Source organism: Carettochelys insculpta, chromosome 22, assembly GCF_033958435.1.
Source record: "Carettochelys insculpta isolate YL-2023 chromosome 22, ASM3395843v1, whole genome shotgun sequence".
Lineage (NCBI taxonomy): Eukaryota > Metazoa > Chordata > Testudines > Carettochelyidae > Carettochelys > Carettochelys insculpta.
The window spans coordinates 14,271,289-14,291,736 of NC_134158.1; the positions used below are offsets into that span (position 1 = coordinate 14,271,289).

The following is a 20,448-nucleotide window of genomic DNA, read 5'->3' on the forward strand; positions in this document are numbered from 1 at the left end:
GACGGTCCTATAGGCAATTTCTTCCAACCAACCAGTTACGATTAAGTTGTTTTAAACAAATGTGTTGCATTGGTAGAAAAAAACTGTCTGAAAATTGTATGTACTGGGGATACTTTTTTTTTTTAAGAAGGGGGTATTTTATTAAAAAAAAAAAAACAATTGAGAAACTCTGAGTTAGATGAGTACTGTACAGTGATCTCAAACCTTAAAACTCTGCAAATTGTGGTTCTGGTTGTGTTGTGAGTGCTCCTAATGACCAGCGGGTGTCATCAGCGCCTCACAATTAAGATCAAAGCCAGACATGTATCTAATAAACAGCCACAATCTGTCAGAGCCCCCTTTGAAGCAACAGAAGTCAGTGTGATGGAGGAGGATAACTTGTTTCTTGCCTTTTACAGAAAACAAACCACTCTGAAGAGCTGACAGCGATGTTAGCAGAGTACAAGGCAGTAGTACAGGTAACGAACACCCAGACGTCCCATGCTCCTGCCTATCTGCTCCATTGGCCTCTCTACCTAATTCATCAGAGAGCTTGGATCCAACCTGCCCAGCCCTGTGTGCCCTCTCTGTATCATCATCCTTGTGCAGTGGACCATGGAGGAGACAGGACTCCTAGGTCAAATGGCCCCAAGGAGTATTTATGCAGTTGTGCAAGGAGACATCAGTGAGACCTCATCTGAAATACTGTGTCCAGTGCTGGCTCCTGAGTTCAAACTATGGGGTAAACTGCCAGGAATGAATAGTAACAGAGGTGGCTGTGTTAGTCTGTACTCCAACAAAACAAAACAGCAAAAACGTAGCACTTTAAAGACCAACAAAATGATATATTTGGTGGTCAGCTTTTGTGGGACAGACCCACTTCTGTCCCACGAAAGCTCATCACCGAATAAATCATTTTGTTGGTCTTTAAAGTGCTATATTTCTGCTGCTTTGTTTTGGCCAAGAATGAGTTTAAGCTGGAAATTAGAAGCGGGTTTCTAGCCATCAGAGGAAGGAGTTCTCCTAACAGCCTCCCTATAGGAGTGGTGAGGGCAAACATTTGTTTGATGTTGGAGCTTGATAAGTTTATGGTGCGATGGGATGACCTGCAATGGCAGGGGACAAGATTCAGTGATGAAGGAGGTCCCTAATTTCGGCTGAGCCTGAATCTCCCTCACTCTGCCCCTGTACCATGTGCACTCTGTGGGGGTGGGAGAGGTAGACTAAGGTGGAGTTAAGCCATCTTTGCACTCCTCATATTCTGGAGTGTGGATGTGGGGCCCTGGTGTAGGTTAGAGTGACTCAGGGCTGCTCTAAATTATTAAAGCTTACTTCCTCTGGTTCACTCTAGCCATGCCTTTAATCTGGCCCCTGTGGGGCTAGGGTAGTGGAGAACCACCACAATCCCATGTGCTCCAGTCTTGTCCCCAGGCAACTCCTATGACATAGCTCTCCCCTCAGCCTTTATACCCCTTGCACAGCAGGGAATCTCAGAGGGCCATTTCTGCCCCATTTTAAGGACCTTTGACTGTGCCAGAACCACTTAGAAGGGTAATGGAGAACTAGGCCTGTTGGCTGTAGCAGTGCCTGGTGATCCAGATGGTTTGAGAGAACACAGACATTAACATGGATTGTATGGCAGGAGAAGCTGCAGAGCATCTGTCCTTCCTTCGCAGGAGCTGAGACTGGAAACAAACCAGCTTCAGGAGCAGCTGTGCCAAACCTATGAAGACCTGGCTATGTAAGTGCTTCTGAGTAGCCCCTCATAGATACCCAGCCCTGTACACCAGCCAAGCTGGCACGAAGGGCTGGGAGAATGTGTCAGAGATCAGGCTGTGTCCCGTCTAGCTGTAAGAGCCAGAGACCCTAATGAGGGACAGAGCCCAAGATCAGAGCAGGAGTTAAAAGCCAGCTGCCCAAGCCAAGGCTCAGAGCCAAAGTCAGGAACTGGAGCTGAGGTTACAGCTGGGTTCCCTGGACTGAGGTGAAATCAAAACAGGACCTGGTTCAAGGCTGGGAAAATGCAGGAACTATTACAACCATCAAAGAGCTCCTGCAGTGCTGCTGCTGCTGGGCTAAGCTGGTCTGCTGACTTCACCCACCCATCAAGAAGCTGCTAAGCACAGGCCCTGATTCATGACAGAACAGCCCTCCGGGCGCAGCCACTGGGGCAGCAGTCCCAAGTAGGCGGGTTGGTTATTCTGTGCCACAATGGAGAGCCATGGACGCTAGTGGAAGCAGCCTTCAGGCCCTGAAGAAGTAAGGCAGGAGCTGCACTGCTAAATGCAGCCCGGTGGAGCTCTGCCACACGCACCCTCTGGTCAGATGCCTGCAGCTTCCTGGTCATCGTGCTGGGGTTGCTTCTGGGCTGCAGTTCACACACAGGGCCATGCCACTGGCTCTCCAAAAGGGTGCCTGGTGAATGCTGTATGTACTGCCTGGGAATTACCCAGCAAAACCAGCACTCTCTCCTGTCTTCTCTGACACACACACTCTGAGACATAGGCTAGTGCACTCCACAGCCAACATCTGGAAGCTGAAGCCAGACAAACTCAGACTAGAAATGAGACACAAATTTTAACATCGTAACTAACCGGTGGAAGAACTCACCTCAGGGGCCTGCGGGTCTGACAGTGTCTCTGCATGAAAGATCTGTCCTAGATCAACCAGGAGAGAGGGCCTCAATTCGGGGATTCCTTCTTGTGTGCTCTGAGTGATTGCAAGACAATCCTGGAATCCTGGGTCCAGCTCCAATGTCCTCATTTTTTAAAAAAGTGGCAAAATTGGAGGGGGTGCAGAGGAGAGCTGCAGAAATTATTTGCGGGCTGGAAAACCTTCATTGCTGTAAGAGACACAAGGAGCTCAGTCTGTTTAGTGTATCCAAAAAGAAGGGGAAGAGATGGCTTGATTACAGGGGGGATAAAATCCTGGGTATTAAAGGGCTCTTTAATCTCACATAGAAAGGCAGAACAAGAGCCAGATGGACAGACCTAGATTAGATAAGTGGTAAAATGCCAAGGCGGACAGGGGAATGGCTTGTGTGCACTGTGTTATTGGGGCCTTGCCCCACCTTGCTGCGTTTATAAAGGCTAAATCAGCAATCAGTAGATCAAATAAACAATGCAGATGGGAGCAGCATGCATTAGAGATGGCTCTAAACCCCTCAGCACAAGGTGTTACAGACAGTCCTAAGGCGTCCCCTGAGCTGTGAGGCTCTAACGATAGGTTAGTCATTTGTTAAAATTTCTGCACATCCATTATATATGGAGCTGTAATGTAATGCATGAGCTACTGTGCCCGACAGCTATGTGGGTCTGCTTTAACAATTCACGGGGAAGGGGCCTGGGCGCTTGACATTATTTGGCCGGGGTGTCAGAAAGGTAGGAGGAAGAGCAGAGCAGCTGGCAGAGGAGAAGGGGAGTGTGTGCTGCTTTCACCTGGACGCTGACCCTAAAAAGCCAGGGAGGATTGCCAACTTTCCAGGATTGTCTTGGAGTTTCCAGGAACTGAAGGTTAATCTGTAATTAGACATTATGTCAAGTGATGAAACTTCCAGGAATACATCCAGGCACAGTTGGCAGCTGTATCTCAAGTAGCGTCTTGGAACCGCTCTGAGACCTGTTTCCCAGATAGCCCAGCCCCTGCCTGGCAGGGTGGGTCAGTATTGTTTACTGTAGCCTCTTCCCCGGAGCTACTCTGAAATTCAGCTTCCCTCCTTGTTAAAGCCAGAGAAGATGTGTTGTGTGAGCTCCACACAGACCTCACCCCTTCCCACTCAGACCCCAGCAAGAGAGATGAAACTGGGTCATGTGGCACGTGTGTGTGAGAGAGACATCTCCCAAGGGCCAGGCTGGGGATAGAACAAACTTCACCAGAGGCTGCAAGCTAGGCTGCATCTGCGTGGAAATGGCCCTGGTCCAAAAGCTGCCTGGTCCGTGTGGAAACATTCCTCTCAGTTGTACTCTGTCCATCCCCGAACCTCATGATCTTTATCTAGTGATTGTTGAGCTCAGGCTGACTGTTCAAACACCACAGACACTCCACTGCTTGCAGAGGTGAGGTGTGCGGTTTGAGCAAGCTTTCTTCCTGCATTCTGCTCAGAAGGAAGCTGTGGGGCTGAGAGGCCACTTGAAGAAATGTTGGGGGCAGGGAGGCAGTTCAGTTTGCTTACTAGCCCTTCTGCATTGGGGGTGGGATACAGACCCAAAAGAATTGGGCTGCTGAGCTCTTCTCTGGCGCAGCCAAGGTTGCATCAGCAGTAAGAAAGGCTCAGAGTTACAAACGCCTGCGGTCAATGCGCTGGACTCAAAAGATCTGGCTTAGTTCCCAGCTCTGCTAAAATTACCCTTGTCTCTGCCTTGGTTTCCCCGTTGGAGGATAATAGTCTTTTTGGCAGTTTACACAGCTCTTGCTGTACATGGGTGCAGCACCCAGCTCTAGTCCAGTGAGAGCCAGAGCCTCCGCTGCCTTTGGAGGGGCGGTATTGCTATCAGCTCTGACCCCACCATCTAAACATATGCTTGTGAATCACCTGAGTGGAACACACCTAGACAAGCACTCGAAGAAGAAAAGAGGGTTCCATACTTTCTCATAACCGTTGTTCTTCGAGGTGTGTTCATGTCTGTTCTAATGCTGGCTCTCCTTCCCCTCCGTCGGAGCAGCGAGCAAGAAGAAACTGAGGGGAGGATGTCAGTGGGGTGATATATTGGGCTCTGTGGAGGTGCCATTCCAATGGTGCACCCAGATCAGCCCTGCAGGTGCTGCAATGGGAAGATCTTCTGGCCACTGTGCACACACACACACCTAAGTGGAATGGACATGAACAGCACATTTTGAAGAACAACAGTTACGAGAAGGTGCATAAGCGTCTTCCACTGGGGCTAAGATTTCCTACCCTTCGAAGAAGGGCTGGCTGTTTGTTTGGAAAGCAAGGCTGTCCCAGCAGCTAGAGGAGTTAAGGCCATACTGGAGAAGGAATGAGAACTGACTCTGTTTATGCAGGCTGCCGAAGGAGCTGCCCCACCAGTTTAAACCCCACATTCAGCCTCCTGCACAGCCGCTCTGCATGGAGATAGAAGAAATCCAGCAGGTAGGGGGAAGGGCAGCTTCGCTCTCTCCAAGCCCAGTTAACCTTGTGCTTTGATCCTGTGGCAGCTGAAGTCAGACCAAGCTAGGCCTGTTCTGTACTGGAGGGGAGGCCACAAAGGAACAGTTAAGTTGTAGTGTTGGTGGTGCAGTAGAGGGCACTGTGTCCTCAGAAGCAGGGCTCACCCCCAGGCCCTAGGGAACTGCAAGAGGAACTAGCTGCTGGGATTCCCAGTCCCAGGCCCTCTTTAAATCAAGGTGGGCTGTTTTTCTACAAGCTCTGCTCTGGTTTGAACAGGTATTAATTCAGAGCAGTCTTATGGCCTGTGATATACAGCTTAGACCAGATGAGCAAGGGATCCCTTTGGCCTGAGAGTCAATGAATTAAGGCTGTGTGCTTTGCTTACTGTTACTGCTAGGGAATGACCAGGAAAACATCTCTCCCCAAAGCAACTTTTCGCACCCCTTCTATCCTCGGTGTGCAATGGCCAATTGTACTGTGTCGCTTGGCTGCTCCCTCAGACCCAGACAGCTCCACATATCGTGGGGGAGCCTCCACCACTTACTCCCAGGGGCAGGGGGAACTCCACCGTATATGTGCAGCATCAGCAACCCCAGAGCATGGAGCTTGTGGAGGGGGTGATATATTGAATCACAGAGGGACTGTATTAAAGACATCCCGAGAGAGCTCTGAGCTGGGAGGAAACGTCCTGGGGCTCAAGATTAGAACACTAAGGAGTAACCATGCAGAGCACTCAGCTACAGATTTCATAGCTCTTAGTAAAGTGCAGAAGGGATATTGGTGCATGGGGTGAGAATTAACAACTTGAGGTTCGTGGCTGATATAGTTAATGAGGAAGATGAAAAGACGCTAGTGAGAACAGTGTAGGTGTTAAATGAGGAAGGGAAGGGGCACGGACTGATTATGCACATCAATAAAACACAGACAATGTATTTGGAGAGAAGGAAATAGGAAGGAAGATCAGCGTAGACAGGATTGAACTAGGGAATGTAGAGAAGTTCACGTATCTGGGGAGCAACATGGTGTATGATCTGGCTTGTAAGAAGGAAATAGCGATTAGAATAGTGAAAGCAAGAGTGAGTTTCTAGGCGATGGATAAAATCTGGAAAAGCAGAGTGATTAGCTTAGAAGTGAAGCTGAGCATCTTGAAAACGTGTGTTCAGCAGCATGTTGTACAGATGTGACATGAGTGATCAGAAAAGATTCAAAGAGAAGGATATTGGCGTTATGGAAAGATTCTGAGAACTGTAGAATTCTGAGAATTATAGAAAGATCCTGAGAATAGGATGGATACAGAAGGTCACCAATGAGGAATTATACAGGAAGATACAGCCAAAAGAGAGCCTACTGCCAAAGGTTATACAATGGAAGTCATGGCTATTCGGGCATCTCTGCAGAATGAACGATGAGCGAAAAGTCAAGACCCTGGTATTCGGCATGATGGAAGGGTCAAATAGGAGAGCCAGACCCCACAAGGGAAGGGGTAGGTGATATAGTAGAGTGGTGGGGAGTTAGCCTACAGAAACTGAGCCACTCTGTGCTGGACAGGGAAAGATGGAAGGAAATAGTGAGGGGGGCATCGGACACCAAGGGGTGCTGAGCCCCGAAGTTGTTGTTGATGATATCAGTGTCCTTCCATGCAGTATGCCCAGTGAGTAAACTGAGGAATGGGGCGTTTCGTTCCTGTTTTTTGTAGCAGCCAGTTATTTTGAGTGCCTCGGCCAGATTGAAACACAGAGTGCCTGTTTTACAAGCCATGTGGACTAAGTGGAACAGAGCTTTGCCACAGCCTCCCTGGCTTTGCCAGTGTTCTTCGACTGGGGAGGTGATCTCAGTCCTCCCAGGAACAGCTCAGAAGCAGATAAAACACTTGTATGTGAGCTATCACCCCACCCTCTTCTCCCTGCAGGGACAAAAGGCCGAGGCCAGACTGCCTAGCCCGCTGTGTGGGGTGTTGCCAGCCTCGGGAGTTCCCTTGCTTGTGGGGAGGAGCCCAGTGGATGTCAAGGCTACAGCAGAGGAGCAGGTGAGGGTGGCAGCCATGTGGGGAGTAGAAAGCAATATTCAAGGATCAAGCTCTCTCCCTAGCTGGAGCCCTGCCCCTCCACTTGACCCTGAGAGCTGCCATGTCCCAGCCAGATGCTGGGCTAAATACTCAGATTAGTGAAATCTTGCCTAGCTGAACACAGGACTGGGCACTATCTGGGAAGGAAGCCTTCAGGAAAATCACAGCCACAGCCACAGGATGTGATGGTGCTTCAGTAGCTGGAGCGCTCCCTTATCTGTGCTCTCTGAAGCTGCAGGGGGAGCGCCCCTCAGTAAGTGCTGCAGGGTGTGGGACAGGGACTTTGTAGGAGGCATGCTTTGATTGCAGGGGGCATTACACACTCTTGGGGGCTCCAGTTCTAGCAGCAGATAGAGGTTAGGATGAGTCCTGGGGGTCAGGACAACTGAGTCCTCCTAGTCCCTGTGGTGGAAGGGAATGTGGTCCAGGGAGGTACAGGAGAGTGCCAGAATATTTTGTTCGCAGCTCCAGAAGAGTGTGAGGGCTAGTGGTTACAGCGGGGAAGGGGGTACTCGTATTAGGATTCCTGGGTTCTCTTCCTGCTGCTGCCGCTCATTTAGTGCATGAGTGTGGCAAGAATGTTTTCGTATTGCTTAAAAGGGAGACAGTCACCCTCACATGGGAAATCCAGAGCTTAGCTGTCCAGCAAAACACTCTGGGAACCTTGGACAACAGCCACCAGATGTTTGCCTTGTCCAGCTGTTGATTGCACTGACTTGGGGACCTGTTTCCTCAGGATGTGGGCATGGCAGCACAACTGGCTCAGCCGAGCCCCACCAGGGAAGGCAGAGCCCTTCCTGAGCAGCAGCAGCAACTGATGGCAGAGATGCCAGAAAGGTACGAATGGGAAGTGGGATGTGGAAGCTGCCTTCAGTCCCAGTTCCATTCTGCTGGCTCTTCCCTCAGCTCCATCAGGTAAATGCACACCCACAACACAGCCACCCTGGCCCAAGCAGCTGGCTCCCCTGCAAAGCTATCGAACTGCGATCTAGGCGTGTGGGCTGGAGTCCAGGCTGTGGGACTCTCCCCTCTCCATGGGGTCTCAGAACCCAGGCTGCAGCCTGAACACGTACACAGCAGTTTTATAGCCCTGCAGCCTGAGCCAGCTGGCCTTGGCCAGTCATGGGTCTTGTATTGCAGTGTGGACACAGTAACTGATATCACTGGCACTTAAGTGAAGCACCCCTGCTTTGACCTCAGGGAAGGGAATGTGTCCTGGGCCAGTCCTGGCTCTGTTCGTACACCATCATCTGAACACCTGTGCCAGTCACACACACAGTGACTATCTGAGGCCTGATTCGCAGATAGGCCGATAATCTAATTAGCTTATCCATCAATTGGCACAAAGTGTTACATCAGGCTTGGCAGCTGCTTTTATAGAGCCTGTGACATTTTGAGTCAGGATGCCTAAGCCACAATGTCAAGATACAGAGACCATGGCACCAGCCTGGGCATTGGTGTGAACAGGTGAAGCCCCCCCCGGAGCCTGTCTGTCTCTCATCCTTGCTTAGCATTAGCAGCATTGGCAGCAGACCCATCAGAGGACACCTCCCTCATTCCTTTAACACTGCCCGCAGAGAACAGAACAGCTTTTTCTTTCTGCGCTTCACCTTTACTCTGGGGTGGGGGAGAGTTGTACAGCACAACGAGGCCCAGATCCTTAATGGGGATTGTTAAGTGCTCCTGAGACAGACAATAAATAACCTTCCCAATGCTGCCAGCTGAGGCTCCCAGCAGCCCCAGAGCAGTGGCGTGTATGCAAGGAGCTCCACACCTGTGATCCCTTCAGAATCGTGGAATTTGGTTGTTCCCGATGTGCTTAAAACCAGATTTTAAATTCTGTCCCCAGCAGACTGATCTGTTACTGACCTCACAGGGCACTGGTTAGGAGTCAGGAGACCTGCATGCTAGTCCCAACTCTGCGGCCAATCTTGGGCGTGCCCCTGCTTTGCTCCAGGCCTCAGTTTCCCCTCCCACTCTTTGTCTTGTCTGTTTAGCTTCTAAGCAGTTTGGGGAAAGTGTCTCTCTCCTCCCATGTATGTGTTTGTGCAGCACCAAGCACCAATCTCCTTTAGGATATTGCTGTGATGACAAATAATCCCTCTCTTCCCATCCAGCACAGAGGAGAAGAGAGAGTGGAGCTGCCCAGCCAAGGAAGAATTGTGTGAGCATGGTGAAGAGAAGCAACTTAGACTAGCCAAGGAGATCACTGAAGCGCTCAACTGTTTATCCTGCATGGAGATCCCCATGCTTCCTTGGCCAGAAGGAAAGGTACAGATCTTAGTTAACATGGGCTTGCTAAATCCAACCCCCTTTCTCAGCACACACCCAGCATGGTAATGCCTTTAGCCTGATTTCAGCCAGATGAGTTACAGCTTTGGCAGGTGTCCAGGCTCAGTCAGGCCTTCTGGCCACTACTGTGCTATAAATAATAATGGCACTGTCAGATTCAGACGCGAGTGTCTCTAAGCGCTAGCCAGATTTTGTGCTGGTGTCAGTTATGCCAGCTACTGCACTAGCCTGGCTTGTACAGTCAGGATCCGCGCAGGTGCTCCCAACGACCAAGGATCTGGGGTTTGCTCTCCTCCCCCCACTGGCCAGGGCGACACAAAGGCCTGTAAGATTTCATCCCACAATGCCAGTCCAAGCTTGGCTACAAAGTGGTGCTGGCAGTAGGAAATTGATGGTGATGAACACGTGTGCTGACAATGAACATCCACCAAGGAGGCATTAGGAACTTACCACCCTGTGCAGAGCACCAGGCATGTGAATAATGGTTGTGATGAAGAGACAGAGAGAGAGAGAGAGAGAGTGATTTATAGCCTAGGCAACCAGGGTCCCTGCTGGGGGGATCCTTGGCGACCCGGCCTGGTTGTCTGTAACTTGGGTGACCAGGTGATGCCTCTCCCCAGACAGACAAGAGCCCAGCTGGGTTTTGAATTTGAAAATGGAGAGCAGTTAATACGATGGCTGGAGGGGAACAAAGGCAGGCTGGGCCTGAGCTAGGGGCTCCTGGCCTGGGGTTCTCTCGGGGGATCTCCTCCCACCCAGGATGGATCAGACTGAACCCCTCTGGTTGCTGTGCTGACAAGTCTGTACCATGCTGCATCTCTGTCACTTAATAAACCTTCTCTTCTACCTGCTGAGTGAGAATCACTTGTGGCTGCTGATGGTGGTGCAGAGCTTGGGGACCCCTGATCCCCATTTTGCAGGTTTCTGGAGACAGCTCATGTTCTTGAGCTCTCGCTCCTCCTTTTAAAGAAACATTAAACACACTTCTGGGTGTGGGGACGTGTGTACAATACTTGTAGTATTACAGTAGCACCCAGCTGCAATCTGGGTCGCACTGCACTGTGTTGTTCACGTGCATAGCAAGAGACAGACCTTGCTTGCTCTGAAGAGTTTAGAATTGAAATAATCCAGGCAGAAAAAGGAAGGGATTATCCCCATTGTACAGAGCCAAGAAGATCCAGTTCAAGAAGCTTGTTGATAAAGTGGAGAGGGCTCAGAGAAGAGCCATCAGAATGATACAGGATTGGGAAATCTGCCTTGTAGCAAGAAGTTTCAGGAGCTTAATCTGTTTATTTTAACAAAGTGAAGGTTCAGGTGCGAGTTGATCACAGTCTATAGATATGTGCATGGGGAACAAAAATAGAGGTCTGTCTGATCCAGCAGGCAGAGGTCTAACACAACCCAAAGGCGGAAGTTGAAATGACACAAATTTAGGCACAAACATCTAACAGTAAGGGGAATGAACCACTGGAACAGTTACCAAGGGCCGCCGGGATTCTCCATCCCTGGCAATTACATGGGCTGTTTTTCTAAAGCCCTGCTCAAGTCATTGTCCACCCCCCGCCGCCCCCAACAGCCCCCCTTGGAATTAGCTTAGGGCAATCCTATGGTTGAGTTTCACGGGAAGTCAGAAGGCATGGCCATGGGGCTTCTTCTGGCTCCAGTATCTGTAAGATTTTCATAGGTAGGTAACACGTTTGAGAATCCATAAAGGTGTCACTCACAGGGACAGATAGAGCACAATGTTTGCACTGGTAGAACACATCTGACTCCCATCTTTAAAAACAAGCTGAAGAGATGGGCCTAAATCCTCAAAGGGTATTTAGCCACCTACCTATGGGAGTTGGGCACCTAAATACCTTGGAGACTCTAGGTCATACCCTTAATGATGTCAGCAGTGGCAGGAGTTGTCTAGTAGGGTTTCCCGTCTTGGAGGAGCTGCAGCTGCTAGCACCAGCAGAGAAGACTAGAAAGAACTGAGCTCACTTTTGCCTTGCCCCTTGCGCAGCCATTCATACTAGTGCACAATGCTTCGTATGGCTGCAGGTGAATTGCACCACGAGGGGGCACAAGCCATAGTTAGATCAGGCCATTTTCTAAAACTTTGCCCTTTAGTCCCTTTATATCCCTACCCTTCTCCTCTCCCACTGACACAAAGGAACAGCTCTCTCTTCTCAATGGGCTAATCTCTCCCATTGTGCTCACTAATTACCCCTTTCCTGCTAAGAGCTTCTTATCAGCACACAGGGCCCTGAATGAGAAGAGATTCCTTTTAAAGAAAATTGTTTTCTGCTAGGGAAAAAGGAGTAAAAAGCCCACGTGGCCATTAACAACACTTATGTGAGGAACTCAGATTAGTAGCTGAACAGTGTATTTCCCGTAAGGAATCTGTTTATCTGCCCAGCTCCTGTCACGATTCAGGCCAGTTTTGCCATAGCAATGGGGAAAGGATTGCAACAAAAATCATAGGTTACCGACTTCCCAAATTACCAACTGACCAGGCCCTGGGTCTCACTTGGAAGATGAGGCGCTTTTAAAATCCATTTAATTCAGTAACAGAGAGAGAGCCATGTTAGTCTATAGTCTATCAAAACAAAAAGGCAGTCCAGTAGCACTTTAAAGACTAACAAAATAATTTATACGTGGCCCTGCAGATTTCCAAGACCAGCATCTGATGAAGTGAGTCTGTGCTCATGAAAGCTCATGCTCAAAACTTTTCTGTTAGTCTATAAGGTGCCACAGGACCCTTCGTTGCTGTTAAAATAATTTATGTATTTAATTAGTTTATTTATTATTTTAATTTAATGAACAATTCGTTTCCTCTCCAGCAGGACACCCCCCTTCCGCCTGCAGCAGCCTGACCAAAGCAGCTGCTCAGGACTTCTGGGTCCACTATTGATCTCAAGCTAGATCTACAGTGCACAGCCTATAGCATGCCCCGACAGAAGGAGGAGGTCCGCTGGGGTAGAAACACCCTCTCTCCAGCTGAGATTAGCTGTACCAAGAGTGAGCACTCATACATGGGCACCGCTGTCGTCTCTGGAAGTTTTGTTGGTATTGGAGGGCAGGTGTGTTTTTTTGTCACACCCTGGCCTGACAGGATCCATAGTGTGTCTTTAGGTGATACCATTTTTGTGCTTGGGACACTGTCCGTAACAATTCTGGCAGCTCTTTGGGGAGACAGGACTTGTGCTCAGCAGCAGAGCAAGCCTTGTAGCTGGGTAAGCAATGCCACATAGGTCCCTCTGCTTTGAGCCCTGCTTGCCGTAGCACTCAGCCAGTTGAAATGCCATCTTCCCCTACCACTGATCAGCTCTGATGCACGTTTTAGGGACATAGGAGAACCGACAGGCTGGATCAGACTGAGCCAGCAACCTTACGGGTCCCAAATATCCCATCCCATGTTGGGGAGAAGCACCAGCTCTGACCCATGAGGGTTTGCACCCCTGCTAAACAAGAGAAGACGAATGGTCCTGTGGTTTGGGCCCTAGATGAGGGGTTTGGCAAGGTGGGTTTGCATACCTGCTCTGCCCCAGCCTTCGCACGTGCCTCAGCTGTAATAAGGGATGGGTCTTTCCCTCCCTCCCAGGGCGTGAGCAGATGTCTATTAACAAGGTGCCCAGAAAACATTCCTGGTTAATTTTTGTACAGTCATCTTTTTACCCAAGATATTTTGATTTTCCCTCTGAAGGTTCAGTCCCTTTGGAAACCTGCCTGGCTTCCACTAGGGCACAGAGCTGCCCAGGCAAATTATGCATTAGGTGAAAAAATACAGTGTTATGTTTGCCTCCTTGCAGCCCAATTCCAAGAGGAGACAGTTGGCAGCTTTCTGGAGCCATCCACAAAGACAGACCACAGCTCCCTGCTGTAAACAGAGCGTGGGCAGCTCTAGAACAACAGCTTCCTGACAGTCTCATTGTGTCCAATTATCTCCTTCAGGCAGCCAAGTCTATCTGTCGGGAGCTCAGGCCTGCAGACACCCTACTGTCCGCTGCAGCTGAGAGGTGAGCGTGTGTGACCAAAAGCTGCTGCAGGAAGCAGCAAGACTGCCGCGTTACCTGTGGTGGAAAGGGCAGGGGGAGGGTTGTACAGTTGAGAGGATAGAACAGCTCCACAGCTCTGCCAGCCTCCCAGTAGCTAAAATCATTCCTTTCAGCTGAGGCTCTGGCTGGGTGCCACAGAAGAGACAGCCAGAGGTCATCTCTTCCACCCTCCCCACCCCAGAGTCAGGGCCAAACAAACAGGCCATTCCTGACAGGCATTTGTCTTAAAAACACCCCCAGATGGGTGTTTACAGATTCCTGTGGCACCTGTTCCCTTGCTGTCCTAGCAAGAGAGCCATTCCTGACATGCAACCCAAATCTCGCTCCCGTGCCTCTAAAGCCAGTTCCCTCTCGTCTTACCCTTGGTGGGCACAGTGCACCCAATGCTGTGCTCCTTAGAATGACCTCATGCAATCATATTTGGAGACCAGTCCCACCCCCTGCCCCAAGCCGTCGCTAGGCTAAACATCCCCAGAGGCCTTGTTTTCTAATCCTTTTGGTGTTCTCCTGCTCCCCACACTGACTCCAGCAAAAGCACAACCACAGCCCTGGAAATAGTAGGGCATTTGCCCTACCCCCATCAGCCAGAGCATAGCATGCAGCCTTCATCTAGCATGGGGGTTTCCCAACCTATGGGTTGGGACCCAAACATGGGTCGCCATTAGACTTTCTAAGGGTTGCCAGCTGGGCGGCTCCAAGCCACATGTGGCTCCTTAAGGAGCCATTTGCGGCTCCCACCGCTCACTCCTCCAGCTCCCAGATCCTGCCCTGCTGCACTGAAATGGAACTCAAATTAATTGGTTTAATGGCTGACAGGAAGGATCTGGCTGTTAAATTAAACTGAGTCCCATTTCAGCGTGTCCAAGAAGGGAACTGCCCGTGTGCAAGGGGAGGGAGGAGAGTTGCATGGAGGCGGTAGCAGCCCAGCAAAGGAGCAGCGGGAGGCAGGGGTGGCACTCCTGTGAGATAGGTGGGGGGCATTTGGGGTTGCAAGGGTTTTAAGCCTGGGCCATGGGGGCACAAATCAAGATTTATTAATCTTTTCCCTTAGGGAGAACCCTCCTCCGCCACCACTTTTGAATTGCCTTGGGTCACCAAGTCTTACTGAAGTGTCAAAATGGGTCACCATTTTGAAAAAGTTGGGATCCACTGGTCTAGCATGATTAGTTGTCTGGCCAGGCTGGTTCTCAGCGAGCTTTTCCCACTGTGCTGATGACCGGCTGCACCTCAGCAAAACGGCCCTGTGGCCTGGCTCTAGCAGGCCTGATGGGCTCACCGAGTTTGGGGACTATAACTGCAGAGGTTTGGGCTGGGGTCCAGCCTGGGACCCCACCAAGGGAAATGCCAATGTTTTATACAGTTCTACACCCTGAGTCAGCTGAACCAAAGCACTAGTCCCAGAGCCACAGGTTTGCCATGTAGTGTGTGCATGGAGTACACAGGCTCAAGCTGTCCCCCTCCCCTCAAGGCCCAGCTAGTGAGCTTGTTTCATGTTGATCATTGTGGCACTGCACTGACACGCAAAACTTCACCTCTCTTCCAGGAGCCCCGGAGGTCTGGAGCAACTTGCACTCATCCCAGTGCATCATCAGCTCTCCCCTGCCAAACAGACCCATCTGTGTGACTGCTGGTTTGAAACCTTAGTGCTATGGTAAGTCAACTTCTGCCAAGTTCCCAGCCAGCAAACCCTGTTTCTACACAGTGCCACTTCCCCATACCCCCATTGTACCCAGCAGCAGGCATGTCTCAGGATGTGTGGAGGAGTCTAGAATGGTTTTCCTGCTGTATCAAACTCAGCACAGGGATGCATGGACTGGAGAAACCCCAGGCGGCATAAGGACCTTACATTCCTTCTGTATTTGGCCCTGCTGGAATCCTGTGCCCAGTTCTTGCATCTGCAACGTCAGGATGTTGGTAAATTGGAGATGGTTCAAAGAACCACACTGGCTCAAGGATTGGCAGTAACAGAGCAGAGTCTATTTAGCTCACAGAGATGGTTAAGAGGTAACTAGCTGACACTCTGCTAGTACCTATTTGGGGAACAAATACTTGCCCCGGGGGTCTATCAGACAAAGGTCTAGCAGTGGCCAGAAGTTAAGGGGCAGTTCTGAGAGCAAGGGCCTTGGCCCCCTGCTTTATCTTGGTGTGAGCTTTCTTCTGGAGACCGAAGGGGAGGGGGCAAAGCTGCAGCCTCTCTCCTGTGTAAAACCAACATGTTTCTTTGTGTAGGTTTCCTTGGAGCTTGCTTCTCCCTCTCCAGCAGCCACAGCCCCACAGCCCCCGATGGCTGCTACTGGGCCTGCTCTTCACATTCTTCCTGCTGCCGGCATTGTACTACCTGGGGCTGCTCTCCTGGCAGCAGCCTGGCTGGAGCAGGCCCACAGGACTTACCTGGCCACACCTCCAGCTGCAGTACCTCAGACCCCCACCCATGTGAGCCCTTCCCACCCAGCTAGGGGAACGCAGCTCCTTGGGAGGAGGGAGGGCCAGTTCTAAGCTGGTGCTGACTGCTGCTCAGCTTGAAGGTAAATAAAAGCAGCTTGGGCAAGGAAACAGGAGCCTAGCTTTCAGCACAGCCCCAGTCTGAGGTGACAGCCCCCTTGCAAAGACACACCCAAGTCCCCTCAGCATAAGATATCCCCCAGAGCAGAGCTGGCCTAAAAGCCTTGCTGACAGCCCTGGAAATGGGGCAGCAGAGTGGGGCCAAGGCACCCCAAGGGCCTCTTTGCCCCAGAGAATCTCTGTGTGGGGCAGATCTGAAGCATGACTAAGGGCACACAGCTGCAATATTCCCAACCCATAGGTCCCAGTGGGGTGCACCATGTGGTGGCTAGTGGGAATTGGAGTAGGTTAGGGCAGATCCAGTACTGTTCTATTGACAGTGGGGCCCTGGCCAGTCCCAGATCCAGGGAGTACAAAGGTGGCTTTAAACTCCATGTCCATCGCAGCCCAGCCGTAAGCCAACACACCCCTGCAGTGACGATCAACACCTCCTCTGCTAGACCTCCAAGGCCACCCTGTGCTGCAGAGCCCCAGCTGTGGGTACTCTGGGTTACCCCTCATCCTAGCCCACTGCCCTAGCTCATACCCCACTGCATTCCCACGCCAGTCCTGCAGCCCTCTGAGTAAGGTGAGGCCCGTGAGACACAGCCACGCTGGAACTTTGAGCATTTGTACAGAAACAACAGAACTATGGACCACAGCTGAGCTGCATGGACCCAGTTCAGGAACCGCACCAGTGGGTCTCCTCTCTTGGCCCCCAAAATCAAGCCAGGCTGTGACAGCAGCAACTCTCCCTGAATAACAACTAAGAGTTTACAGCCCGAGCCACAGTGATTAGGAAACCAAACTGACTAGGCACTTGTGCATCTGCGTTTTCTTCTTCCCTGGTTTATTTGCATCTCTCTCTGTGCACCACAGCGGGGAAGAAATGCTTTAAAGGGGGTGAGGGGCAGAACAGAGCAGCTGCACACAGCTGAGCCATTTCCACTGGATCTCCTGCCTGTAGCAAAATGTGGATTTTGGAGGAACAGCCCAAACACTGGGAGATGAAAAGATAATTAACCTCAGTCTATCACCCACCCCCTCCAAGCACAGCTCTTGCCCTTCTGTACATCTCTGCCCCAAGGGATCAAAATCCTGCTATATTCCCTGGGGTTTCCACCCACCAGGTCTGCCAGTGGAGTGGGGCCATCTCCCAAAGCAGCATCCTTGATTGCAGAGCTTAAGGGATCTCCAGTTGTTTCACAAAACTCAGCACTTGGTCTGGATGCTCTTATTTCTCTGGTGAGCAAACTACTTTCTTTCTACATTGGAGGAAGAGACTGTGTGCTGAGGTGTTCAGCTGTTCTTCACCCAGTAAAGACCAGCTCTCCATCTGGAGTGCAAACCAGAGATCTGCTACAGGGACCAGAGCTTCAGCCCCCCCTAGGAAAATTTCATCTGTGTCAAGGCAGCCTGGTTTTTGATTGGATAGGGAGGAATGACAACCCCTTGGCTCATCTGATTTTGCTGTCCACACCTCTCTGCTCAGTCATTCCAGGGGATGCTGCCTTCTCCCATCAAAAACAGGTGGAAAACGAAGGGTGTCTCTGGGCCGTCATCAGGGATTAGTTGGGGGATTGTTGCAGTTTTTAAACCTTGTTTTTAGTTGGAGCTTCAGGGATGAATGGAACCATAAAACCAAATAAAAGTCACATCCTAGTCTCTGGTGCCTTCTCCTTCCAGCTCCTCCAAAGCCAGCCAGGCACAGGATGTTGCTGGATGCTGTGCTTCTGGAGTTTACAAACCAAGAGGGCTCAGGAGGGGAAGAATCGTGGCCAATCCTGCATCAGTCTCTCAGAGGATCACACACTTCTTCTTGGAGCATTTCTTCTTGCGTCCATTACTGATCTTCTCCTTGTGCTTCCGGATCTCCCGCACCAGCGTGTAGAAAGCGTCCTCCACTCCCTGGCATGACGAGAGCAGAAATGGCGAGAAGAGAAACGTGCACAGCGAAATGGAGGTTTAGACAAATTCCCTGCCCGAAAACAGGGTTGGCACAGCTTTAAGGAGCCCTAACACAGAAGACAAAGGTGCCAGATCACTCAGTACACAGACATGGGCATCTGCTCCCAAAACACTGGGTCTCATGCCTGAGAGTTTTCTTAATAGCCAAAAGGCTCCAGTCCCTTTTGGAACTGAGCGATGTGTGTAGCCTCCATACCACCTCATGGCAGCGAGTTCCACTGGCTCGTTATGGCTGCCCTGGGACAGGGATTGATCAGTTCTGAAACTGTCACTTTTTAAAAGGTCACCAAGCAGACATCTTGGCAAATGGCCTCCACCAGGGAACCCTGCTCAGCAAAGAGAACGTGGGACCCTGGTATCAACCTGCCCCAATGCACTTCTATTTATTAAAAAAACCCCAAACCTCTGGCCAGCTCAGAGGACAAGGGAGCAGGTGGAGGTCACTCCCCTCTCCCTGCAGTGCCCCCTACGCACCTGCCTGGTTTTGGCCGAGGTCTCAATGAAAGGGATCCCGTAGTTCTTCGCCAGCTCCTGAGCCTGTTTGGTGTCCACTGTCCGAGAGGGCAGGTCGCACTTGTTACCAACTAAGACCATGGGGACGTCGTCTGAATCCTTCACCCTGCTGATCTGCTCCCTGGGGTGGAAGGCAAGGGGCTTTGAAGGACCGGGCTGGGAGCTCGACAGAAGACTGACTCCACAACGCCTGCCACCACCACCACAGCTTCAGAAAGGCCACCAGGTGAGACACAGGCTCTTGAGGGGCCACTGACAAGCGGCTGCTCTCTGGCTTCAGTGCGGAGCATGACCCAGTGCTCACTGGTGCCAGCGGGCTCCGAATGGGTAAGCCAACACTCGCTGCAGAACGGCGGGCAGCAGGATCTGCAGCCAGCCCAGATGTGCAAAGGTCTGGCAGTGCCCCTCACTCCAGACCCGCAACCCCACTAGCCCCACCCTCTCCATGGGCTGGGGAAGCGCCCCGCTCACCTGTAGTGGTGCACATCCTCAAAGGACTTGGTGTTGTTGATGGCAAAGACGCAGAGGAAGCCCTCGCCCGTGCGCATGTACTGGTCACGCATGGCGCTGTACTCCTCCTGCCCGGCAGTGTCCAGGATGTCCAGCAGGCACGTCTCCCCGTCAATCACCACCTGCTTCCGGTACGAGTCCTGTGAGGGGACGAGACAGGCTGGGAGTGCTTTGCCGCGGTGCACGAGGGCCCAGCGCTGGGACACGGCCCCGCTGTGCAGGGCCCCTTAGGGGTGTGGGTCTCACCTCTATGGTGGGGTCGTACTCATCCACAAAGTGGTTCTGGATGAGCTGGATGGTCAGGGCGCTCTTGCCAACGCCGCCAGCCCCCACCACCACCAGCTTGTACTCGGTCATGGCAGCCGGGGCACAGGGCTCAAACGGCCCTTCCACGGGTCCCAGCCTGGATCATCCCACAAGGCTGGCCCTGGAACCAGCCACAGCATTAGAGCCAGGACACCAGGGCTTCTGCCTTCACCACCCTGGTGTGGGCAGCCCTTGCCTGGCCTGAGAGCTGCAGTCTGCACTCAGTGCCACCCTGCAATCCTACCCCATCCACTGCTCTGGTCCTGCCCTGCCCTGCCACCCCCCACTGGCTCACCCCAGCCAAGGCCTCTTTCCCCTGCTACCAAGGCCCTCACCAGAGCAGCTGCTCCCCTCCCAGCCCCAGTGCACTCCCCACTTCAGTGCAGTCCCCCAGCCCAGCCAACTCCCCTCTTCCCAACTCCCTGTAACACAGCTAGAGGCTGGTCCCACCCCTCCCACACCCCGCAACGCTGAGCCTCCCCTCCCACAGTCTTGGCTCCTACGCCCCACCCCACTGCAGACAGTGCAACCTTCCCAACTCCATGCACCCTCTGGCCCAGCTCCGTGCAGCCCCACCGCAGAGCAGCCTACCCCACGCAGCTCCCCCACCCGCCTTCCTCTGGTGGAACCCCCCAGCCCCTCAGTGCACCCCGCAGTGCACCGCCCCCTCCCCACTGCACCTCGCGATACACCGCCCCCTTGTGTGACCCCCCCCCCCTACTGCGCCCCGCGCACCTGCAGCCGGCTCCGGGGCTCGCTCCCCGTACGGCCCCGCCCTGCAGCCGGGCCCAGGACAGACCTCGCGCCGGACACTTCCCACCCCAGCCAATGGCAGCGCCACCCCACCCCCACGCCATGCTCCAGCCAATCAGCGCCGGGAAGGGGACACCATAGAGAGCGGACAGGGCTGGGGAGGCAGCGGGGTCAACCAGCGCCCCCTAGAGAGACACGAGGTCGCCCGCCGGTGCGCCGCACTCCCGACCCGCGGCCCCGCCCTTCAGTCCGTGGGGCCCGCTGACGGACGCGCGCAGCCGGGCCGGATTGCCGGCGAGGCCCTGAGTGCCCCGTGGGGCCCGGCCCGAGGCTTGCCCGGACTCCTGGGTCCTCCGCTGCGCGGGGAGCGG

At 52.3% G+C, this 20,448-nt stretch overlaps 2 protein-coding genes across 3 annotated transcripts in view; one reads left to right on the forward strand and one right to left on the reverse strand.

Moving 5' to 3' along the window:
• Positions 1–16,693, forward strand: part of KASH5 (KASH domain containing 5) — a 31,881-nt gene extending 15,188 nt beyond the window's left edge. The window contains exons 12-20 of the mRNA XM_075016295.1: positions 399–458; positions 1,656–1,720; positions 4,981–5,068; positions 6,996–7,112; positions 7,888–7,988; positions 9,269–9,422; positions 13,383–13,447; positions 15,030–15,137; positions 15,716–16,693. Coding sequence (XP_074872396.1) covers positions 399–458; positions 1,656–1,720; positions 4,981–5,068; positions 6,996–7,112; positions 7,888–7,988; positions 9,269–9,422; positions 13,383–13,447; positions 15,030–15,137; positions 15,716–15,923 — 966 coding nt within the window. The 3' untranslated portion in view covers positions 15,924–16,693. The remainder of the gene's footprint in view (positions 1–398; positions 459–1,655; positions 1,721–4,980; positions 5,069–6,995; positions 7,113–7,887; positions 7,989–9,268; positions 9,423–13,382; positions 13,448–15,029; positions 15,138–15,715) is intronic.
• Positions 16,694–16,847: 154 nt separating this feature from the next.
• Positions 16,848–20,173, reverse strand: LOC142024355 (GTPase KRas-like). 2 transcript variants are annotated; one of them, XM_075016294.1, is made up of 5 exons: positions 20,060–20,173; positions 19,265–19,445; positions 18,980–19,158; positions 18,470–18,629; positions 16,848–17,931 (listed from the first exon to the last, which is right to left on the reverse strand). In XM_075016294.1, the coding sequence occupies exons 2-5, from the start codon at positions 19,373–19,375 to the stop codon at positions 17,833–17,835; spliced, it is 549 nt and encodes a 182-aa protein (XP_074872395.1). In that variant the 5' UTR covers positions 19,376–19,445; positions 20,060–20,173; the 3' UTR covers positions 16,848–17,832. The 2 variants fall into 2 exon arrangements, with proteins under 2 accessions (XP_074872395.1, XP_074872394.1); XM_075016293.1 differs by having other exon boundaries at positions 16,848–17,935.
• Positions 20,174–20,448: the final 275 nt, after the last annotated feature.

Bases quoted from the DNA above. Each gene is read 5' to 3' on its own strand.
- LOC142024355 (XM_075016293.1), bottom strand. From the start codon at position 19,375: ATGACCGAGTACAAGCTGGTGGTGGTGGGGGCTGGCGGCGTTGGCAAG. The intron at 18,630-18,979 runs GTGAGCGGGGCG...CTTCCACCCCAG, and splicing joins GAGGATGTGCACCACTACAG to GGAGCAGATCAGCAGGGTGA. The intron at 17,936-18,469 runs GTGCGTAGGGGG...TCGTCATGCCAG, and splicing joins CCTCGGCCAAAACCAGGCAG to GGAGTGGAGGACGCTTTCTA.